General features: G+C 44.1%; 1 protein-coding gene and 1 long non-coding RNA gene across 7 annotated transcripts in view; one reads left to right on the forward strand and one right to left on the reverse strand.

Annotated features, from left to right (window-relative positions):
* The window catches only part of stat5a (signal transducer and activator of transcription 5a), a 44,728-nt gene that overhangs the window by 11,078 nt on the left and 13,074 nt on the right, over window positions 1-20,576 (forward strand). Inside the window, exons 1-5 of one of the 6 annotated variants that reach the window (XM_047328119.1) lie at window positions 11,859-11,979; window positions 14,887-14,950; window positions 18,317-18,454; window positions 18,683-18,839; window positions 20,184-20,273. In XM_047328119.1, coding sequence (XP_047184075.1) covers window positions 18,327-18,454; window positions 18,683-18,839; window positions 20,184-20,273 — 375 coding nt within the window. In that variant the 5' untranslated portion in view covers window positions 11,859-11,979; window positions 14,887-14,950; window positions 18,317-18,326. Of the gene's footprint in view, window positions 1-11,671; window positions 11,980-14,448; window positions 14,616-14,886; window positions 14,951-18,316; window positions 18,455-18,682; window positions 18,840-20,183; window positions 20,274-20,576 lie in introns of those variants that run through there. The other 5 variants (XM_047328120.1, XM_047328118.1, XM_047328115.1 and 2 more) reach the window with 5 other exon arrangements.
* On the reverse strand, window positions 13,713-14,406 carry LOC118289303. The gene is made up of 3 exons (XR_004786045.2): window positions 14,281-14,406; window positions 14,045-14,199; window positions 13,713-13,854 (listed from the first exon to the last, which is right to left on the reverse strand). It is a non-coding gene; the product is annotated as an uncharacterized LOC118289303 (long non-coding RNA).

The raw sequence follows: 20,576 nt of genomic DNA on the forward strand, positions 1-20,576 counted from the left end.
TGTGTGAGAAACCGCAGCTCTGTGACCTCTGACACATGACAAGCTGGGAAGACCAAAGGGCGTAGCTCCCAAAAGCTGCCTGCACTGCTGTTTACAGGAGCACTGATGGACGACAGAGCAAAACGGAGACAGAACAGAACAATGCTAAAAATGAAAGCGGAGATTTGAACAAAATTCAAATTACAGTTTCAAGAGAAAAGGATCAGAAATTTGGAACGATGACCTCTTTCCATTTTTTAACCAGCAACGTTCGTACGTTAAGGTGTCACTTATATCATTAGACCAGTTTTATAGATGTTGAAACAATACATATCCCACATTTTCCATAACAAACTCCTTTCCCTTGACACGTACGAAACAACAAACACATGAAGTGTATATATGCACACACTCACACCCTCTCCTTGAGTCTTACAGCGTGATGTGCCTCTCAGAACCAGCTTAGAGGACACAAAGACTGAGTCTGCATGACTGAAAGAGGAAATAGACCAGAACATGGGCCCTTTTAGAGTTAAGACATTCTAGCACAAACAAAATTAGGTGTAACTTTGAATAGAGTTTCTCGGGATAACTCAGTTCGAGTTAGACCAATCAATGTAATCACATGTAAATGCCAAATGACTGGCGCTGGTAAAGTAATATAGCGACACATCCTTCTTTTCTTTCTTTTTTTCAGCAGAAGAAAAGCATTGATTCGACTGCCTCAATCTGAGTGTTCTTCTTATGTGTGTATGTGTGTGTGTGTGTCTGTGTGTGTGTGTGAGAGAGAGCTGACGCAGCGCGTAGTCGTCTCCTCCCAACGCTACTCGCAGCAGGACGGCCAAGTCCACAGCAGCCAGGGTTTTTGCAGCAAGATCCTCTTACCGTACAGCTGCAGTGCAGTGACTGTCTATAACTCCCTGACACTAAGATAAAAAGTTTTTTTTTTTTAAATAGCAAAGAAATGACCTGCTAGATATTTGAAAATAGAACTGAGCGACCCTGTCAGCGTTGGAGAGGATTCCTGTCCTCCTGATAAGACAAATGTCGGTTGAAACACACATTAATATTGTTTCCTTCCTGTCCGCTGCTCTCTTTTCATCCCTCCGACAGTGGACATGCTGGATCTTAAAGGGATAGTTCAGGGATTTTGAGGTGGGGTTGTATGAGTTACTTATGCATAGTTAATATGTTACCTTATGGAGATGGTGATCAGCAGTGTCATTTAACAGAGTTTGGAGGGGAAATGGAAGTTTGAAGTCTCAGTCCCACTGTTGCAGAGGGGACCACCGAAAAACGTCTTTTTCGCCACATCGCTGATCACCATCTCCATAAGGTAACATATTAACTATGCATAAGTAAATCATACAACCCCACTTCAAAATCACTGAACTATCCCTTTAGTGTTTTTTCATTTGCCCCACCACAGTGCAGGCAAAGTCTTGCTCTGAAATCTGCCCCCTGGCTCTTTCTTTAGCCTCCGTCTCCACCAGCTGACTCCTCTGAAGCTCTGTGACCTATAAGCTTTAGGGGCGGATTGTAGCCATTTCTCCTTATGAAAATCCTTCAGGAAGCACAGTGCTGTGACCGGACAGGGTGCAGTTTGTAATTATATATTCTCATAAAAATTAAATGTACATACAGTACATACTACAGCCCATGTCACCATTTATACTGGATGTCTGCAGGCCCACCCAAGAAAGTTTGTGTCAAGCCCGGTCCAGTAGTATTTTCTGAGATTTACCTCAGAATTTCACGTCCTCCTCCTGTCTTCAGATCCGACTGTAGCTTTTTGATAATCCTTGGCTCTGCGTTCTGCAAAGCCCCGGGGTTTTTTTAGGGCCTCCAAATGCCCCTACCACTGAAAAATGTAAACAACACCCTCATCTGGGGCCTCATTACAACCCCTCATTGACTGACCCCGGAGACCCCTCAACATCCCCTCCTACAGCCTCTGTGTGTGTGTGTGGGGTGGGGGGGGGGGGGTTCCCTCAGCCCGCTGGTCATAGTTGGAGACACCGAGGGACCCCTGTGATGTTTGTTCACTTGTCAGATGTCGTTTAACGCGCTGTTTGGGAAGACAACAGAGATGGCGTTAGAGCAAAGGGGGTGAACTGACAGGGAAGTGCAGGGAGGTCTGATGGCGGCGGATCAGCGAGGATGTTTTCAACCTTGAAAGGCAATACGTCCATAGTCCTGTTATATTTCTTTTCTCATCCACTGTTCAGACTGTAAGTTAAAATAACAATTTATAATCCCATTTATTAGAAAGTACTGTAGAGTTCTGCAGTGTTCGGTTTTTCCCCTGAACACAGTTCAGACTAAATCTGCAGGAGTAATGGAACATTAACTATATCAGTTAATATTCAGCCTTGTACTTTTACATAGTTCGACACAGTTGAGTTGATCAATGGTCTTTACAGTTGGTTCTCTGGGCACGTATGACCTCTGACAAAGGTGTGGCAGAGGGTAAGGTAAGACCGTTGTGGGTAAAGGTTAACTCTCATAAAGGAATGTAATGTTTATGCGTGACCTAAAATCAATGTGATAATAATTCTCAAAAATATCAGGCAAGTGTGTTAAAAGTCCTATTTTTGTTTGAATTATTAGACCTGATCTCTCCAAGTTGGTCTTCCACAAATGATTTGCACAAAGCCGCAGCACAATTTGTCATCATGAATCTGGAGACTATAAGATATTTAATGACAAAGGAACAAAAGTGTATTTTTCTAAATTGGAATGTAAGAGTCTCACTTTGTTTCTCTGCCAGGTACTAATTTGTCTCGGCCTCCTCTCTGGGGAACTCTCTTCACCGGGCCTGTAAAAACGACCGGTGGCAGTAGGCCATGTTGTGGCAGGGGGCCATGTTGTGGCAGGGGGCCATGGGGTGCCTGTGGCAAGGGCCTGCCTGCGACCTGGCATTAGTCCTGTCATGATAACTACTTTTTGTTGCACAATATATATTGTCCCAGAAATTATCGCGATAAACGATATTATCGTCATTTTAAGACCATTATTTGATACTGAAGAAAATGAAGAAACTATGGCTGTTATTGAGGTCAACAAAAATGATTGAGATTGAGTTCATGAATCGTATAACATAACATAATTATCGTGACAGGCCTACCTGGCATTAATGTTATTGCTAAGGATGTCTGTTGTCTCTTCCTGTTAATTAATAAACAAATAACAAGTGGTCCCCAAAGATACTCTCTCATTCAACTGAGAGTGGCTCGATGATATGTATTAAAAATGATAATATACTGATATATAATGAAATGTCAAGACTCTGTTCTCTTTTCTTTTCACATGTTCTTGAGACTGAGGGCGTGCAGAAAACATCCTGTCATGCTGGATGCATGTGGAAGGGACATCACAGCAGTTGAGGTTTTAAAAACCACCGTGTTGCCGAAGGTCTCGACAGATTAGACTTCCCGCCGCATGTGTTTGGTTAAGAGGAGAAAAGGGACGGGACGTTACGACAGTCACCCCAGTTGCCCTCAGCCGACACATGGACCGGTGAACTTATTTGTCTGGATCCGTCGCATGTTCTTGGTTTTCCAATTCATGCTGTATGTGGGTTAAGCCTCTCGTCGGGTGATTATTTTGCAGGGGGTTTTTTAAGACTAAAGCCTTCTGCTTTTTTGCACGTTGTCATCCCACCAGAGTTTGCTGTTTCGCGACGGAAGAGCTTCTCTGTTCGGTTATTTATTGCAAAACACTCAATAAAAAACAAATGTTTGTCAAACACGGGTTTTTAAAAAAAACCCACACACATCAAAGCGATGATTCAGACGCGACGGAGCCCGACAGCCGGATCAATCTTTGACGCAGTGACGGTGTCAGAAACCAGTTTTTAGATTGAAATCACTTCTTTGGCTCAACAAAAATTCAAAAGAATTGGAAGTGGTGTAAGTGTATCAGTTCAGAGTGTCAGATGGTTGCATGATGTCATTTCTGTAAACGGAGAACATTGTTAATCATTCATCAGGCAGGCCATTTCACCAAATGCCTCTTGAACCTTGTCAGACCACAGTGACTGAAACAAAAATTCGCGGGCTGGCTTTAGTTAGGATGAATATTGTCCTTTTTAATGCGCAGCCAAGATGTTGATTTGCGTATTGTAAGTGTGAGTGATTCCTTTCTCCCTCCTCTTTTTAAGTTAAAAAGAAGAAAAGAAGAGATTTTGCTGCTGGATATCTTTGGGTTTTGGGACTGTTGGTTTGATGACCTCACCATTGACACTTAGATATGGAGATGATAATTTTCACGGTTTTCTGGAGCAAATGATTTATCAAAAGTGTGCTGTGGTGATGAGACAGACACACTATGGATATGGTTGAACTATCATGGTCAAAAAATTATGGATTCGTGTACGGGAGATGCGTCACTTGCTGCTGCTGTGGATAAAAGCGTCACTCCCCGTTTCCAGTTTTGGTCTCATTATAGCCGACTGCTGGACAGTGACAACTGGCTCCCTGGTCCTCCTCGCTGTGTGTGTGTGTGTGTGTGTGTGTGTGTGTGTGTGTGTGTGTGTGTGTGTGTGTGTGTGTGTGTGTGTGTGTGTGTGTGTGTGTGTGTGTGTGTGTGTGTGTGTGTGTGTGTGTGTGTGTGTGTGTGTGTGTGTGTGTGTGTGTGTGTGTGTGTGTGTGTGTGTGTGTGCTCAGTCGTTTTTCTGGCTGCGGGGTTGTGCCCAAGAAGTGGCTCCACTCCAACGAGCCGGCATTCCTGCTGCCGCGGACTCGGGCTGCGGGCCGTGTCCACATTTAACGCTCCCTCTGGGCCCCCACATTATATAATGTCACCCACTGGTTCTCTGTAGTTGACACCAACACGCACGAATGCACATCCCTATGTGTGGGTAGACACACACACACACACACATCAAATAGACGCACAGACGTGCACTGTCGTATGGGGTCCTCTTGCATGCATGAATGCAGAAATGTGTCATAGGCCAAATTCTACGTCCAGAAGAGAACAGAGAGAAGCTCAGTCTGTTGTTACAGACGAGGCCGACAGAACTAAGGAAAACTCAAAAGTAAATGCGTTGTCCCCAATCTATATATATAAATTTATAATATTACAAATGAATTAGTTGCAGAATTTCCCCATATATATGTGTATTTGAATGTCTGCAGCTCCAAAAGAAATAAGAAAGTTGAACTGGTGTGTTTTTTATTCCAAGTGCCGAGGGGGAAGTGGGGACAAACTGTGTGAACTTGACTATTGCAGCTACTTATTAACGCAAATCATTAGTAGTATATGTACATATATATATATTTTTTTCCCTTAATGACAACATCTTCATGACGTAGTGCATTTTACCAGCAGAGACTGATTTAAAGCTCTTGATGTGGTGGACACTATATTTGCATTTTTAATGGAGGAGCAACTAGAAGAACGGACAATGACATAATTTGACCCCCCAAAAAAGTGTAAATATTATAATACTGTGTGTGCAGTGGGGGACCCAGCTGCTCGCCTGTGGCCCCTGTTTGGATGATACAGTATCCGCATCTGTTGTTTTATGATAAACAAAAATATTACACAGTGATTGGCTACTGTTCAGCTTCTCTTCTGCCCAGAAGCCTGTTTGTTCCAGTACCTCTTCTTTACACACAAACTTTGTAGTTTTTATTTGTCAGAAAGTCTGTGCATTCCTTCCAATGCGATACTAATATTTCAAATATTTCAACCCTCTGTGCAGAAGATGCACAGAGGGTTGTGCTTGTGCTTGAAACAAACGAGAGATTCAATTCTGGCATTTGAAGGTGTTTCAGGGCTCCTCAGCTTCCGTTTTTTCACATATAGGCTGCAAACGTTCTCGCCTCAGATAGCCCGACTTTCTCTCAGGCGTCCGTCCAGATGGTTGGGAGAGCGTGAGCCGGGGGAACAAAGCAGATCATTGGCTGGTCAAGAGGGTTTAGGGGCGGGGTGGTTCAGAGTCTAGCAGGCCAGCTGAGCACAATGAGGTCACACTGCCGGGGACTCGGCGAGTGCAGAGAGTACAGCAATAGTGATCTGCATTAATTCCCTGCATGTGAAGCGCCGACTGACTCTGCACAGCATGTTCGTCTTGCCGCGCTGTGATTTTGTATGTTTTCATACCAAGATATCAGAGATTTGAGTGAGTGCAGCAACCCGCTCGGAAATAATATTGACTTTCACTATTTATAGTGTTTTATTTAAAAGTACTTCAAAAAATGTGAGACGCATTTCTCGATCTATTTCCAGGTATGTGGGGTTTTTTTGAGCGGTCACTTGGCGAGCTTTAAACTGTAGATCACAATAATAGAATGAAAAGACATTTCAACCTCTCTCTCTACCAGGCCAACTCCTTTAAATAGTCTGTTGCTCCCAAAAGGTTGCAAAAGGCCACCGCTGCGACCTGTCATCGCCCGTGAAATAAGGCCTCTCTGTTACCTCAATGACACTCAAATGTACCTCTGCATTAAGTTGCAACGGAGGGACGGCCGTGCGTGCTTAAAGGCTGGACTTGTGTCTTGTCAGTCCCCGGGCAGCGACCCACCACCGTTGACACAAATCGGCATTTTTCCAGCTGGGGTGGCGGAGACGTGGGGCAGTGCGCTGTCACCTGCAGTAAATTAATCTCTCCCTGATTGATCCCACTTCATTCTGATTGCTGTTCCATCACTGAACCCGCAAGCGGATCTGCTCGCGTTCAGCTCCAGCCAAAAACAAGAAAAAAAACAGATTGGTCGAGGGGTTTCAGGGAAGCAAGGGGGAGGTATAATAGGAGCAAAGCAGGGGCACTGCAGTGGGTCCACAGTGATTAAGGTTTTTATTTTTTATTTCTCAATTGCTCCTATGTGACAGTTAACTGAATATCGTTGGTGTCTGGACAAAACAAAACATCATCTTGGGGTTTGGGAAAATTTTTCTCCATTTTATGACATTTTATGCACCAAACAGGTAATCGTTTAATCGGGAAAATAACCGACAGATTCATCCATAATGGAAATAATCGTTTAACACAATCAAATGTGCAGAAAGCAAAATCCAAACTGCCCCTATAACTTTACCGTGTACAGAATCTTTGCCATTGTGATTTGAAGGTGAAGAAAATACTCTGTTGTTGGTGAGACTTCCGAATGTTCATTGGATGTTGTTGACAATGTCCACACAATGACCCCCCCACAGGCCATTGATCACCTGTATGAAAGCGGCTATATAATGGCAGTCCGAGATCTTGTCTTCTTCTTCTGTTCGTAGTGGCTCATCATCACAGCCAGAAAACAAACAGGCTCCTCAGGCCTCCGCTGCAGCGCTGTGGGTGACTGGCTACCTGGGGTCATGTGTTGTCAGCTACCCTTACGTCTTTGCACAATTACATTTGGTCTGAAGTGTGTCTCTGTGTCTTTTGTGTGTGTGTGTGTGTGTGTGCGTGTGTAAGAGCAGAACACAAGGGCTGAATTTCAGCTCTCCAGTATGGAAGGGGCCAAAATTCACACATTTTCAAAGCACCAAGAAATCATTAACAGCTGCTTATGATGTTAATATGTGGTGCTGTGGCCTTGCACTTCAAATTTCAAAGTGCTCGCATCGCCCACAGATGTTGACTTGCATTTTGGAAGAGCACCACACGGGGCACCACAGATGCACCCAAACCCAAATGATTATTGATTGCATATTTGCCGTTATTTTGTCGATATAGGCCTGATGGCCGGGAAAGCCTGCTCTTTTCATTTAGGTACCTACAGTAATATGCTACTGCAGAAAGATTTTTGCATGTAAATGTAAAGTGAGTAACTCATTCCAGGTCAACAGTGGCCTTTATGCTGTACTGTTTTGTGTTGCATCAACCGCTGTCCATTTACACCCTTGACCCTCCGGCCCTGCACCATGAATTTTAAATAACGTTTCTATTCAAATATTTAAAATCAGACTCTTACATCAGAATTTACATTATGTGTGAGTTTGTGATAATAAAAAAAAAATATATATATATATATTACTGATCCTTACTGTACATATTCGAAAAGCATGTATATCCTGCATGCACACTTCATGAGAATTGCCTTTTAAAGAACCATTCATGGTCTTGAATGTCACATGTTTGTCATTTATTTCCTTTTAAGAGCGGATAAAATCAATTGTCCCTTAACTCAGTTAGCATAAAAGCTTTTTTAATTAGTTTGCCATTAGTCAAATCAAATCAAATAAATTGCTTACACATGATTATGTTGACATTATTCTGTTATGGTATGATTCAAACTTTTTTTTTCATGTACCTTAAAAGAGCTTGTGTGATGGTCGGCGGAGCCCACGACTCCTTTGTGCTGCGATATATGGCAGTTTATCAATTGCTGCCATCATCTACATAAAATTCGCTATCTTGTCCGGGTGATCGTGGTTATGCTTGAAACTCCCCGGCTCATGACACCTCTGGTCAAGCGACAGCTGAGACGGGAGCTGGCATACAATGAGCGCTCACTCTTGCAGAGGTATAGAGCCCATAATTGGTGTAGAGATGGCCAGGTGAATGTGCCCTGACACAGCTGGTTGCAAGATGTTCTTTTCTTTATCTCAGCAAGCAGGAATTCGATCTCCAATTTCTTAAAGTTCTTCTTCTCTTCACTCGTTTTCATGAAAGAACACTTCCTGACGTGTGAGGCAGGGAGCCAGGCCTTATGTGGTCTTATCGGAGCGTTGATTGTCCTCGTTTGTTATCCTCGCGCACCTTAGCCCAAATAGGCGCACGTGGAGATTCATCATGTGCACGCGGGTCATTTACACACTTTTCTGACATCGGAGACGTGTGCTTAATCGGATAAGATCAGATTGAAAAAAAGGTTTCTCGCACGAGGCCCAGTGTGTCTGACGATGAGTGGTGGTGGTAGCTGAAGAGTTAGCTCATCTTCCTAATGTGAGGACATAATGGTGACAGCTGGGTGTTGTCTGTAAAGACACAGGACCCTGACAGCAAAGGCCCGCGGGGCAGAGTTCAGATCTCAATGTGATTTAATCATCAAATATGATTCCTTTATTTATTTTTTATTTTTTTATTTATTCTTCTGAGCCATATTCTGTGTAATTAAAAGTTTTTCCACATTAATATGTGAAGCCGTAGACAAACTGTTTTTCGCCACCTGCACACACACAAACACAAACGCGCACACACACACACACACACTACTGAACTAATGAGCGATCCTCCTCATGTTGACAGCGTGATGGGATGTGGGCTGGAGCATAGCAACGGGATCTTGGGGCAGGTTGGACAGCACAAAGACCCTCTTGTAGCGGCCTGTACCTCCCTTTCGGCCTCCTGGCACATTCTCTTGTCATGCGCTCCTCTGTGACAACAAGTCTCCCGTGTCTTCTCCTTGTATCATTCCTTAATTTCATGAAGTCAACGTGAACCGATTGTCACGTATGCTTTTGTCCGTTCTCCTCTCTGCGCCGGCATGTTTTCCACGTCCACAGACGAGGGTGGGGAACGGGTCGGTGGACACACTGACGGGCTGAAGCGCAGGTAGAGTTCCCTGAACTGGTTGGAGCTGCTGATTTGATGATTTGATTCTGTTGTGAACAAGTTCCCTTGTGGAACTGAATCACATGTTTCAGTCTGGAAACTCTCCGATGAGTTGACAAGATGTGTCCGACCTGCGGTGTTTGCACAGCAGCAGAGCAGTCGGCCTGATCTGTGACAGTGATGAAATGAGGATGTCTGTCCTGGCTGCGTCTCCAGTGCATTTCAAGGTTTGGTTGTTTACAAAAACCCATGTTCTATCCCCCTCTGTCTGTTCATAAAGAGTCCTGATGTTTAAACTATTCGCAAACATTGTCCCTCTCACATTCTTGCTGCTGTGTGTGTGTGTGTGTGTGTGTGTGTGTGTGTGTGTGTGTTGTATCTGCAGATGGTTTGTTAGAACAGCCTTTGTTTCTCTCCCTGAAATATCCGTGAGAGTGTGCCGCAGCTTGTGGGGGGCGGGGGGCGGGGGGAAACGTATGCCACCACGTGCGCTGGACACAACACTGGAAGTAAGTTATGGCCTTAATTTTACACCCGGCAGCCCCACTCTCAGATGTTATTTATAAATGCTGCCTCTGAGTGGGTGTGATAATGCATCGCCTCTGTCACAGAGCAGCTGGACAGTGAGGGAGACAGAGGGAAGAGGAGACGGGAGCATGGGAGTGTAGCTGGCAGACGGCGGAGAGGGCAGACAGTGGAGTCAGTTGCTTATTTTAGGCAGCCTTTATTTTTTTACTAGACAAAACAACATTACGCGATAATTCGCGAAAATGTGTTTTTCCCTGCTGATGCAGCTCTCCTCATGTTGCAGCTTCAAGAGGGTAGTTTATGGATTTTGTTGATCCTCTTGTTCCTTTTCGCAAACTATTATTCGTAACAAATTGTTGACACTCGAAAAACAAATCTTCGAAGCTCGGGACCATCAACACTGCAAACTAATCAGAATGATTTCACACTTCGGGCTCCAACTTGTGACCTGATTTGTGGACAAACAAACAAGTGCAAGCAACATAACTGAGTCACTAAATATGCAGAATTGATCTCTATATTGATTCCCCCCCTAAACAGATGATGCAGCTGTAACTTTATTTGGCCAAGTTGTTGTTGATTGCACTTGATCTACTTTTAATTTACAAGAAGAAAGAATTTAAATCATTGAAATGTTTTGCTTGTGATTAAATGATAACTCAAAAGTCAGTGAATCAAAGAGCTGCCTTACACAATTAGTAACAATAGGAAATCCTAATGTGAGCATTTCTTTTGCATATTATTATCAAATCTATTACAATTCCACGATCAAAATTCAAAACAGACCATTGAAACCAGGATTTACTTTTGATTCAGTCTTATTTAATAATACTGTCCGTGGTTTTTTTATAGGTAAGTTCAAATCAGTAATGTTCTTAAACTCAGGATTTAAATATAAGTTTTAGAAATGAAAGTATGACGTATAAATTATCATGTTCAGATACACTGCGGTGTGTATACTACACGACTTTGAGTAACACATACAACGAGACGGTGAAACTTTGCGGCAGCAACATGCGGCGTCTGTGCCTGCGAGCGCTCTTCTGGTTCTGGTGTTGACTGGGCTCCGGTGTGACGGGGAACAGTGAGGTTGGTTTGAATGGTGGGTGGCACTTGAGTTTCCTAACAGGAAGTGCTTACGTTGATGAATGGCAGTTTTGTTTTGTTTTTTTCTACTTCTCAGAGGAAAGAGTGGGTGACATCGGTTTGTGTTTTTAAATTTCGTTTTCCTCATGTAGGAGAACGTGCTCGGATATATTTTGAGGAAAAAAAAATTAGCTGGGCCTTTAAAACACACTCTTTAAAGCACACACTGCTATGGCAACCACTCTGTGTAAATTGTTATAAATGAAGATTGTTGTTTTTGATTGAAGACATTGATCACGAATCAGGGACAGTTTCGAGGGGTTTGTACTGAAGTGTTGTTCCTGCTGCCTGGATTACTCAAGTTATAATATGACATTGGCTCACGAGTGAAGATCACCGGAGCATGTCGGTCAACATGGATGGATGTTAATAAGTCTCTCCTCACACACACACACACACACACACACTCACAGATCTTAATATATTTCTTTATGTCGGCGTTTGACGACTCGTTCTTTCTTATGCGTTGACACTTTACTCATAGAAAAGGTTGATGTTCAGTCTGCCCCAGGAACCCGATGAGTATTATTGACATATGACTGATATCTTGACGGTGTAAATCCCTGTGCCAGTCTACAAAAGCTTGTTCGGGGCATAGAATCACACTTTGCGAGGAAATTTTCCATTGACGCAACAAGTGCTCTATGGTTAAAGCGGTTGCTCAACATCAATTGCGTAATGCAAAATTTTTTCAAGCTTTTTCAAGGACCACGGCAGCGAGTAAACCACTCGAGATGCGAGTTCACTTGTTTGTTGTGGTTCCACATCCAAGAGTCGCAGGCCGCCCGTCATGGCATCGACCGCACATGCACAGACTATGTTTACAGGTAGGCTGCACTTATTTTTGGAGGCTGTACGATTGGCAACACAATGGAATTGTGTGAACGTCGAGTGTATAGTTTGTTGTGAACCGGACTGATTTGAGCTTTGAAGGAAGAATGTAGGAGGTGACTGTAGAAGCAATAGATTTATAGTGTAATTTTGTCCAATTTCTCCAAGCTTTAGTTTCCGCATTAGGACAGTTTTTTGTTTTTTGCTCTTGTGTAACGTTGGCTGGAACCCTTTCTCCCCTTTTCCCACCAAGGCGTCCTCATAAATATGCCACGTTTCTGCACAGTGGGCGAAAAACAAAACCATATCGCTTAGTAGTCGTTCCTCCTTGCAATCTCTGCCAGTGTTGGGTGGAAGGAACTGAAGCGAGAGAACTAGATTTTTCTTTTTTTAATCTGGCGTCGAACGGTGCGTTGCTTTGGCGTCCTGAGAGAGAGGGGAATCAAAATGCTGGAAGCCAACGTGGATTAATTTATTTAACTGGCAATTCATCAGCTGGATAAAAACGAGTGCCTGGTGTTACCATGGTGTCGAGTTGGTTCAGCTGCAGCACTTAGTGTCCGTGTGTCTGAGAGAGAGAGAGAGAAAGACGGAGAGAGGAGGAAATATGTTGGCAGCGCTGCACAATTGAAAGTGGACATCAAAAGTATGTGTGATTGTGAGAACGGCTTTGGAGATGGAGCCAAGGTCTTTCTCCCTCTTTTGGAAAAGAGAATTGCAATAAAGATAAAAGAGAACGGCACAACCGATCGCGCTCCCTGAAGGGTGAGCCGAGGTAAAAGTCAGCTGTTTTTTTTTTGTAGAGCCTGTGCGCTCATAACTAAAGAGAGCGGTGGACACAATACACCCCAGGTCGGAGGAAGGACCACAGGGTGCGATCGTCAGCTCTCAGGAGGCCTGGACTTTGTAAAACCTCACAAATGCGGCATTTATTAAAAAAGGGCAAGTTGTATTTAAGTGCGATAAATTGCGCCGCTGCCGTTCCCGTCCTCGTCTTCTGAGGTCCAGGCGATGTGATGAGAGCGTCGTCCAGCTGAGATAATAACCTCCTGGTGTCGAGTCAGAATGCTTTTCTTTTCCCTTCCAAAGAGCACCAACTCGTTTTTCCCCGAAAGTTGAGCCAAGCCCTCTTTGTGTTTTGTGTTATGGGAAGAGAAACACATTAGACAGCATTAATATGAGACCCACAATAAACGTCTTTGATATAACGGCTCCATCAAACCTCTCACACACCCAACACACTTTTAAATCCACTATTAGCCACTTCCAGTTTTTATTTGGCCTGTAATGTGTCATCCATGTGTATCTTTTTTTTTTTGTTAAATTGGATCCATGGGGTCGACGTGCGCTCTGAGCAGGACACGTAGACCTGTCGAGGAGGTCGCGGGCACAGTCACATGACACGCGAGGGAACCTCCCTTCGTGCCATGAGATACGGACGGGACCTTGAAGAGTTTCTAGACACAACTATTAAACTTTTAGATTAAATTGTTTAGCTGTCGGGCTTCTGCTGCCGAAAAACAAGGCAGTGCTGAGGAGTTTTTACTGTACCGTATAGGTAGCAAAAGAGTTAACTTGAACAAACAAAGCAGCACGGGGGAGACGCTAAGTAGGATTGAGCCAAGGGAAGACGGATCCAGACAGCAAAATAAAGATACTCGCATATTTGTCTGGAGATTTCTGCCGGCATGTGGGTTCCTGATGTTCTGTTTCTGCGGGGTATATGGCCAAGCAAGAGAACTGTCTCAATCACGATAAGCCCAACTTCAGAGACTTGTGTGCGTCAGGATGACAGCAATGGCTTTCAGTCAGGCTGTTCAAACCGTGACTCTCTTCCAGCTCCTTGATCGGGGCCAAACACTCTCCGTGTCCTGAAAACAAGCATGGGAGCAGAACTAGAGGGAATTAGTCAAACAATACACATATTTGTATGACTAATGTAGATCTCTGTCTTTTAATTAGGACATTCTTTTTTACTCTGTGCATGCATGAGTCAAGTTTTTTTCTGAGATGAATTTTTAGAAAAAATCACAAAAACGTTTGTGTCAATACTCTACTCACCAGGACATAATTTTATGTTTATGACAAAATCAAAATAGATACAGGTTGATGGCAATAGCCGAGCCGCATGAACAGTTCAGGTCAAAGCAATCGAGTACAGAGAAGGTTGGAGTGCTTCCCCAACCCCTCACTGGGCAGGCAGGCAGACTGGACATCTGAAACAAAGAATGCAAATAAAGATAGACGTCTCCTCTTCCTACCAATCTACAAACATGAAGGCCAAATATCACAGATACAAGGGGCGGCTGACATCTTAGTCGTGATGGTGGTACTTTGGAGCCGCGGGATCAAAGTCCCTTCCCGATACACATCCTCGACCAATCGCGAGTCAGTGATGAACATCTTTGACCTACTGTACTCTTCTGTAGTTTGCAGTCACACATCGTCTTCGCTATAATTGTTTGATGGTGATTAAGAGGAAAGTTTGGAGAATATCTGTTCATGTGTGTACATTTGACACAACAGTCTGGCCTGTCCCTCGACATCTCTGTGGGATCTGTCCTCTGTCCCACAAATGTCTGTTCCAAGATGCCTACAGCCTGTTTACTTCTCAGAAAGGCAAGAATGGGAAGTATGTGTCCATGTTCATAAATTACGTTATTATATTGAAGAGTCCGGAAGACAGCCGGAATAAAGAGAAATCTGTTCAGTGGACTTTCCCTTTCACTGTCGCGGCTCACCCTCAGCCTCTCATGCTTTTTGATAATGCACTGGTCCCTGTGAAAAAAGATAGCTTCCTCAGAAGCAACCAGGGTTGACTCACTTCCTCCTTTTGCTTTCTCCCTCATTCTCTCTTTCTCTCTCTCTCTCTCTCTCTCTCCCTCTCTCTCTCTGTGTCTCAGGTTTGTGGTGCTCCTCTTTAGTGTATCCTGCTATTACATGGTAACACAGAGCTGAAAACAAGAGGTAAGATGGATTATATTGTTTCTTTTCATTTGCAGTAAAGTTATTGTTAGAATGGGTGTTGAGGAAAGTGATAACTCGGATATTGAGATGCTGCAGTTAGCTGGAGTGAAACAGATGCAGGGAATCGCCTCGTGCTCCTTCTTGAGGTGAGAATCGTGGCGTTAACTGTGGCCAAACAGTGCCTTGAGCCTGCGAGAGCTGTTAAAGAGGCAGACGGACTAGTCAACACAACAGTTTCTCTATCTGCTATTGGCAGCACACAGCAAACTGTGTGAAGTTCCAGCTCCCATCATGCACTGTGTGCCTATCTGTATGTCTGTGTAATAGGGGGTGGCACAGAGAGAGAGAGGTGAGTTAAAAAAAGAAAGAAGGTTTTATGCTTCTTCCTGTTCACCATCTCCTCCAATCAGCTGGCAGTTTGAGCGATGATGCCCTCACAGATAAAGCATGTGCAGGTTACTCATTTCAAAGCCCTTAAAAGGGCAGTAAGGGGTTTTAACCGAAATACGCTTTTTGTAAAATCCAGCGAATATTTCGTCACGGTTCTGCCATCTGTCGGTTCTGTCAGCCCTGGCTCTGTAAATTGAAAATAAACCAAAACGTGTTAATTCCACGTAAAGCTGCAGCAGTTAATCGATTAATTGATTAGTAATCGACTACTAAGTTAATCGCCAACTATTTCAATAATAGACTCATCGTTTTTTAGTTTTTATGAAAAAATTCTCTGATTTCAGCCTCTTAAATATGAATATTTTCTGGTTTCTCAGTTCCTCCATGACAGTAAACTAAATATATTTAGTGGGTGTGCAAAAAAACCCATCATCTTGGGGTTTTGGGAAACACGATCGGCATTTTCCATGATTTTATGAATTTTTGTGGACCAAACAAGTAATCGTTTAATCGAGAAAATAATCAACAGATTAATCGATAGTGAAAATAATCTTTAGCTGTAGCCCTAATTCCCCGACACCTCAAGAGATGTGCTACACGTTTGAGGCCGGATCAGTGCGGTCAGAAAAACAATTTTTCGCCAAAAATGCTTACTCCCCTTTTAATTGTCTTATAGATGCTTTGTGTCGTATGCCAGCAATTCGCCTGCATACACACAATCTGCACGCTTCTCGCTACAGCAAAAGTAACAGAGCATTTAGTTGTTTGTAAGAAATGATTGTATTAGAAGCAAAATAGGTAACAAATGTACTAATTTGATTGAATTATAGCATATACACCGATAGCTCTGTCCCTTGATGACCCTTTTAGTACAAAAGTACCTTCTACTGTGACGATTACAAGTCCTCTAAAGTCATCTGCTATGTGATTGCAACACACAGTTCACAGAAACGTTCTGTCAGGTTTAGAGCTTTTGCTCCGTGGAGTAAATATAACAAGCAGCACGAAAGTGAAGGCTTTCCGAAGTCTGTGCTCCGGTCTCGAGTCTCCATTGGATAAGAACAAGCCGGACGCTCAGAGGATGCAGTTCACCCCAGGGTCATTTGAGCACAGGAGCATTAGCATGTAGGGCTGAGGGGATTTGTGTCTCGGGACGCAGATGCCATGAGGAGTGGCGTTATCTTTTCTGAGCTCGTCTCACTCAGACACACATGGAAACCAACATAAATACACACTTGCGCGCCGCCGTGAGGGATGATTTATGCCACGACACGGACACACACACACACACACACACACACACACACACACACACACACACACACATGCATGCGCTTTTGCCTGGTGATCAGATGAAAAGAAAAGTTACTGACAAGGCTTGGAATTTTCTTTTTTTCTTTCTTTTTTTTATTAAATTGATTTATCATCCAGCTGGGTCATGGCATCATTAGACCAGATAACTGAAGGTCGTTTGTGCAAGTCATGGGATCCTCTTCAATTTGCTGCAGTTTCTGTTGGTGTGCAGGGAAGCAGTGTCCTGTTTTTGTGCAATACCCACTTACTGTAAACTTCAGTTAGTGACTAACTTCTGTTCTTAAAGAGGAAATACATGTTTAAAATAGGAAAAGGAAACAGAACAGCAGCAGCACGACATGACTCGTAGGTAGTGTTGATATTGTGAACTAGACGTTTGATTAGCCAGAGAAAGAGATGAAACAAGACAAAGAGATAAAGTAGATCAACTTTCTTGTCTGCCTGTGTCTGCGGTGTTACATGTGCGGTGTTTGTTACGTACACAATGACACACAAAAGATGCGCACAGTGTCAAGCATGGACACAACAAGAGCCTACCAGTGCACACATGCTCTCTCTCTCTCTCTCTCACACACGCACACACACACACCACAGACTTCCCGCGTACTCATTTGGCGCAGCCTTTTACTGACAGTGACTGTGCCACTTTTGAGAAGGGTGAGTGGGAGTGTTGACTGGAAACAGGTGGCGGCGGTGACCCGACACAGGGTCCTCCCAGCGCAGTGCACAGCAGCAACACACGGCGTGGAGGAGCAGTTGTTAAAACAGCAGAGAAGACACATGACTTGGAGCTGCAGTCGCGATCAGGGTGAAAACCTGAAGCATCCGTATACATATTGTCGGTTTCGTTTCACCCAGTGTTCGCTGGCCCCAAGTAGTGGTTTTGTCAGTCAGTTCAGTCAATTGTGGCTTTGTTGTTGATTAGTCACTCTGTGTAACGTTTCTCGCAGCAAATCAGCTGACTTTTTCTTTCAAACGCGATCTTTTGATTTTCTAGCTGGCAACCCCCCCCCCCCCCCCCCCCCGACTCATTTTAAATGACAATCTTATGAAAGGGGTCTTAGATATAAATACACGACGGCTACGCAGCACAGTATGCAAAATGAAAAGACAGACCAAAAGTCTCATACTTATAGCTGTGGCGATAGTTGTCTGCATTGACATTGTCAAACGGCGTGTTTCCCCTTTTAACTCCACAAGAGAAACGGTTGGGGTGAGGACTTGACCAATGTGTTTGTGAAGGTAATGTGCTCGTGGGTTTTTTAACGTTGGCCGGGGGTTCGCTACCCCGAGTCTAACAAAGAACAGGACAGAGCTGCTAATGTTAAAGCCCAAACTCTCATAGCATCCCAGGGCTGGCCTCCACACGGTGCACATCGTGACCAGGACTTTTAGATTGTGTGGTTTTCTTATAAACGTAACCTATAACTCTAATGTGGTTACTTCTAATCATGTGCTCCTTAACCTTGGAATTCTTGCTTGATTACGACTGTAGGAAGTCAGCTACTTTTGCTCTTGTATTTTTTGGACAAAAACTTCAGAATTCTAAGATATCAAGTGTTGCTCTTACCCAGGACCGATTGCCTTTTTCTCATCAACTGTCATTGCTCTTCCCTGCTCTCTAATTTATAAGCAACCCCCTCTATTTTTTGTCATCCTCAGGGTGTTGAAGATGGCAGTGTGGATCCAGGCCCAGCAGCTCCAGGGGGATGCTCTGCACCAGATGCAGTCACTGTACGGTCAGCACTTCCCCATCGAGGTGCGCCACTATCTGTCCCAGTGGATCGAGGGCCAGCTCTGGTGAGTTGCTCCTCGACGCAGACAGACCAGGCACAGTTATGCCCACGCGCCTGAGCAAATGTTTGTGTTGCGTGTTTGTCCATGATAGCACATTTGGACAGTTCCCCCTTCCGTTTTTTTGTTTGTTCTTTTCAACACGTTCACGTTCATCCGCTAATTCGTCCGACCGTGCATTTGTTTGCGCGCGTCTGCCCGCTTTCATGTGTCTCCTTGTGTGTGTGTTTTCAGGGATGTCATAGACCTGGAGAACCCGCAGGAGGAGTTCAAGGCCAAACGCCTGCTGGACAGTCTGATACAGGAGCTGCAGAACAAGGCTGAGCACCAGGTGGGAGAAGACGGCTTCCTCCTCAAAATCAAACTGGGACACTACGCCAGCCAGCTCAAGGTACGTCTTCTGGAAACGCACCTCAACAGCCATGAGAAGTGCACTGCAGACGGAGCAGATAGCACTTTACCAGTTTTATCTTTTGGCCCGTTGCCAGTGGCCAGCGAACTGGAAACATGCCACTGTGTCTTGTTCTCTCAGAGACTTTTGTGGCTTTAGTTTTGCAGTCAGATAGGGCGACTGAACTGTATTGGCCAAAGTTTGAGAAAACAGAGACCAACGGCAGAGTGTACTGTATATCAACTGTGCTTTCAGTTTTTGTCAGATTTATCAGTGAAGGAGACATTTCCCTGGCACTTGAACAGAGTCTGACGTGGATTTTTCTTTTTCACATAAAATGTATTTGATCTTTGATAGATCTTTGATACTGTCTGGTATTGCTGAACAGAGAATTAAAAGAAAAGTAATGGAACATCAAGCCTTTAGTGTTCGTGCAATCAATAAGCCAGAAGCAACTCCAGAGGAATATTCAAAGAAACTAGAGCAAATATATTTGATTGTCTACGATGTGACGAGATGATAAGCAAGTGGTTGGAAGGCAGGACTTCTCAGCTCAGACACATCCCCTTGTTGTGATTCGGAGAAAAAAAACCACATGGCACAGAATGTTTTAAGAACAGGTTGTTTCCACCATGTGGGAAAACAAGAGGATGGTCGCCAGCCAGCGCTGCTATTTATGATCGAGCTCTCTGCTCACAGATCTGCTCCTCTGTTTGTCTTCTTCCCTGCTCCAAATCCAGGTTGGGAAACGGGGTGAGAGGGCTGGCTGAGCACAATGAAACTTGCAATCCTGAATTCCTACATCGCTGTTTTTTTGTTTTGTGCTTATAGGCATGTATATTCACACGCCAGAGACCTTATCTCGCCTTAAGAAATCACAGTTACACTGATCTTTTTCTCATACCAGAAAAAAAAAACGTGGGATTAAAAGAATTAAACTTTTAACGCAACTTCATTCTTTCACATGAAGCAGGAAACAGTCACCAACTGACTCACAGAAGTATTTTTTTTTTTTGACTGAAAGTAAAACTGCAGTTTCTTACTCTGCTCAACAAAAAAGAAAATTTCTGTAACGCATAAACCGCTTAAATCCGGGGTGTGTACGACACCAGTGTGTGTGTGTGTGTGTGTTAATGAGTCATGTCTCTATATCAAGTGTGTTGAGCTCCAGAGATGGGTCTCATTATGCTCGTCTAATCGGGTTTAGTGAGTCCGCGGCGTTGGCTCCAGAAGTCGGCGAGCTCCGCTGATGCGACCAAATTGGCGAGTCCTGTGTGCGGCGGCCGCTCCGCTCTTCGGGAGCTAACAGGCCCTAACGCGGCATATGTGCTCCTTGTCTTTCAGAGCACGTATGACCGCTGTCCTCTGGAGTTGGTCCGATGCATCAAACACATCCTCTACACAGAGCAGAGGCTTGTCAGGGAGGCGACAAATGTGAGTATGATGCATGCATGTGTGTGTGAGATACATACGCCCGCTGACCCAATGCATGCGCACAGACGTCCTCGCTGAAATATAAAACTTGCAAACCCCCTGTGGCTTCTCCGTGCATTATTCATTCCAGGGCACCCGTACAAAGCCTGCAAACACAAACAGAGGCACAACTACATTACGGTGACTGATTCGGAGATTGGGTAATAGTCTAACTGCTCACCGTTTCCTCCATTTATCTCCCCCAAGTCCGCAGATTCCCCTTGGATTATTATAAATGGGATATCCATGGACACTCACATTCAC

Source organism: Scophthalmus maximus, chromosome 17 (genome assembly GCF_022379125.1).
Source record: "Scophthalmus maximus strain ysfricsl-2021 chromosome 17, ASM2237912v1, whole genome shotgun sequence".
Taxonomy (NCBI): domain Eukaryota; kingdom Metazoa; phylum Chordata; class Actinopteri; order Pleuronectiformes; family Scophthalmidae; genus Scophthalmus; species Scophthalmus maximus.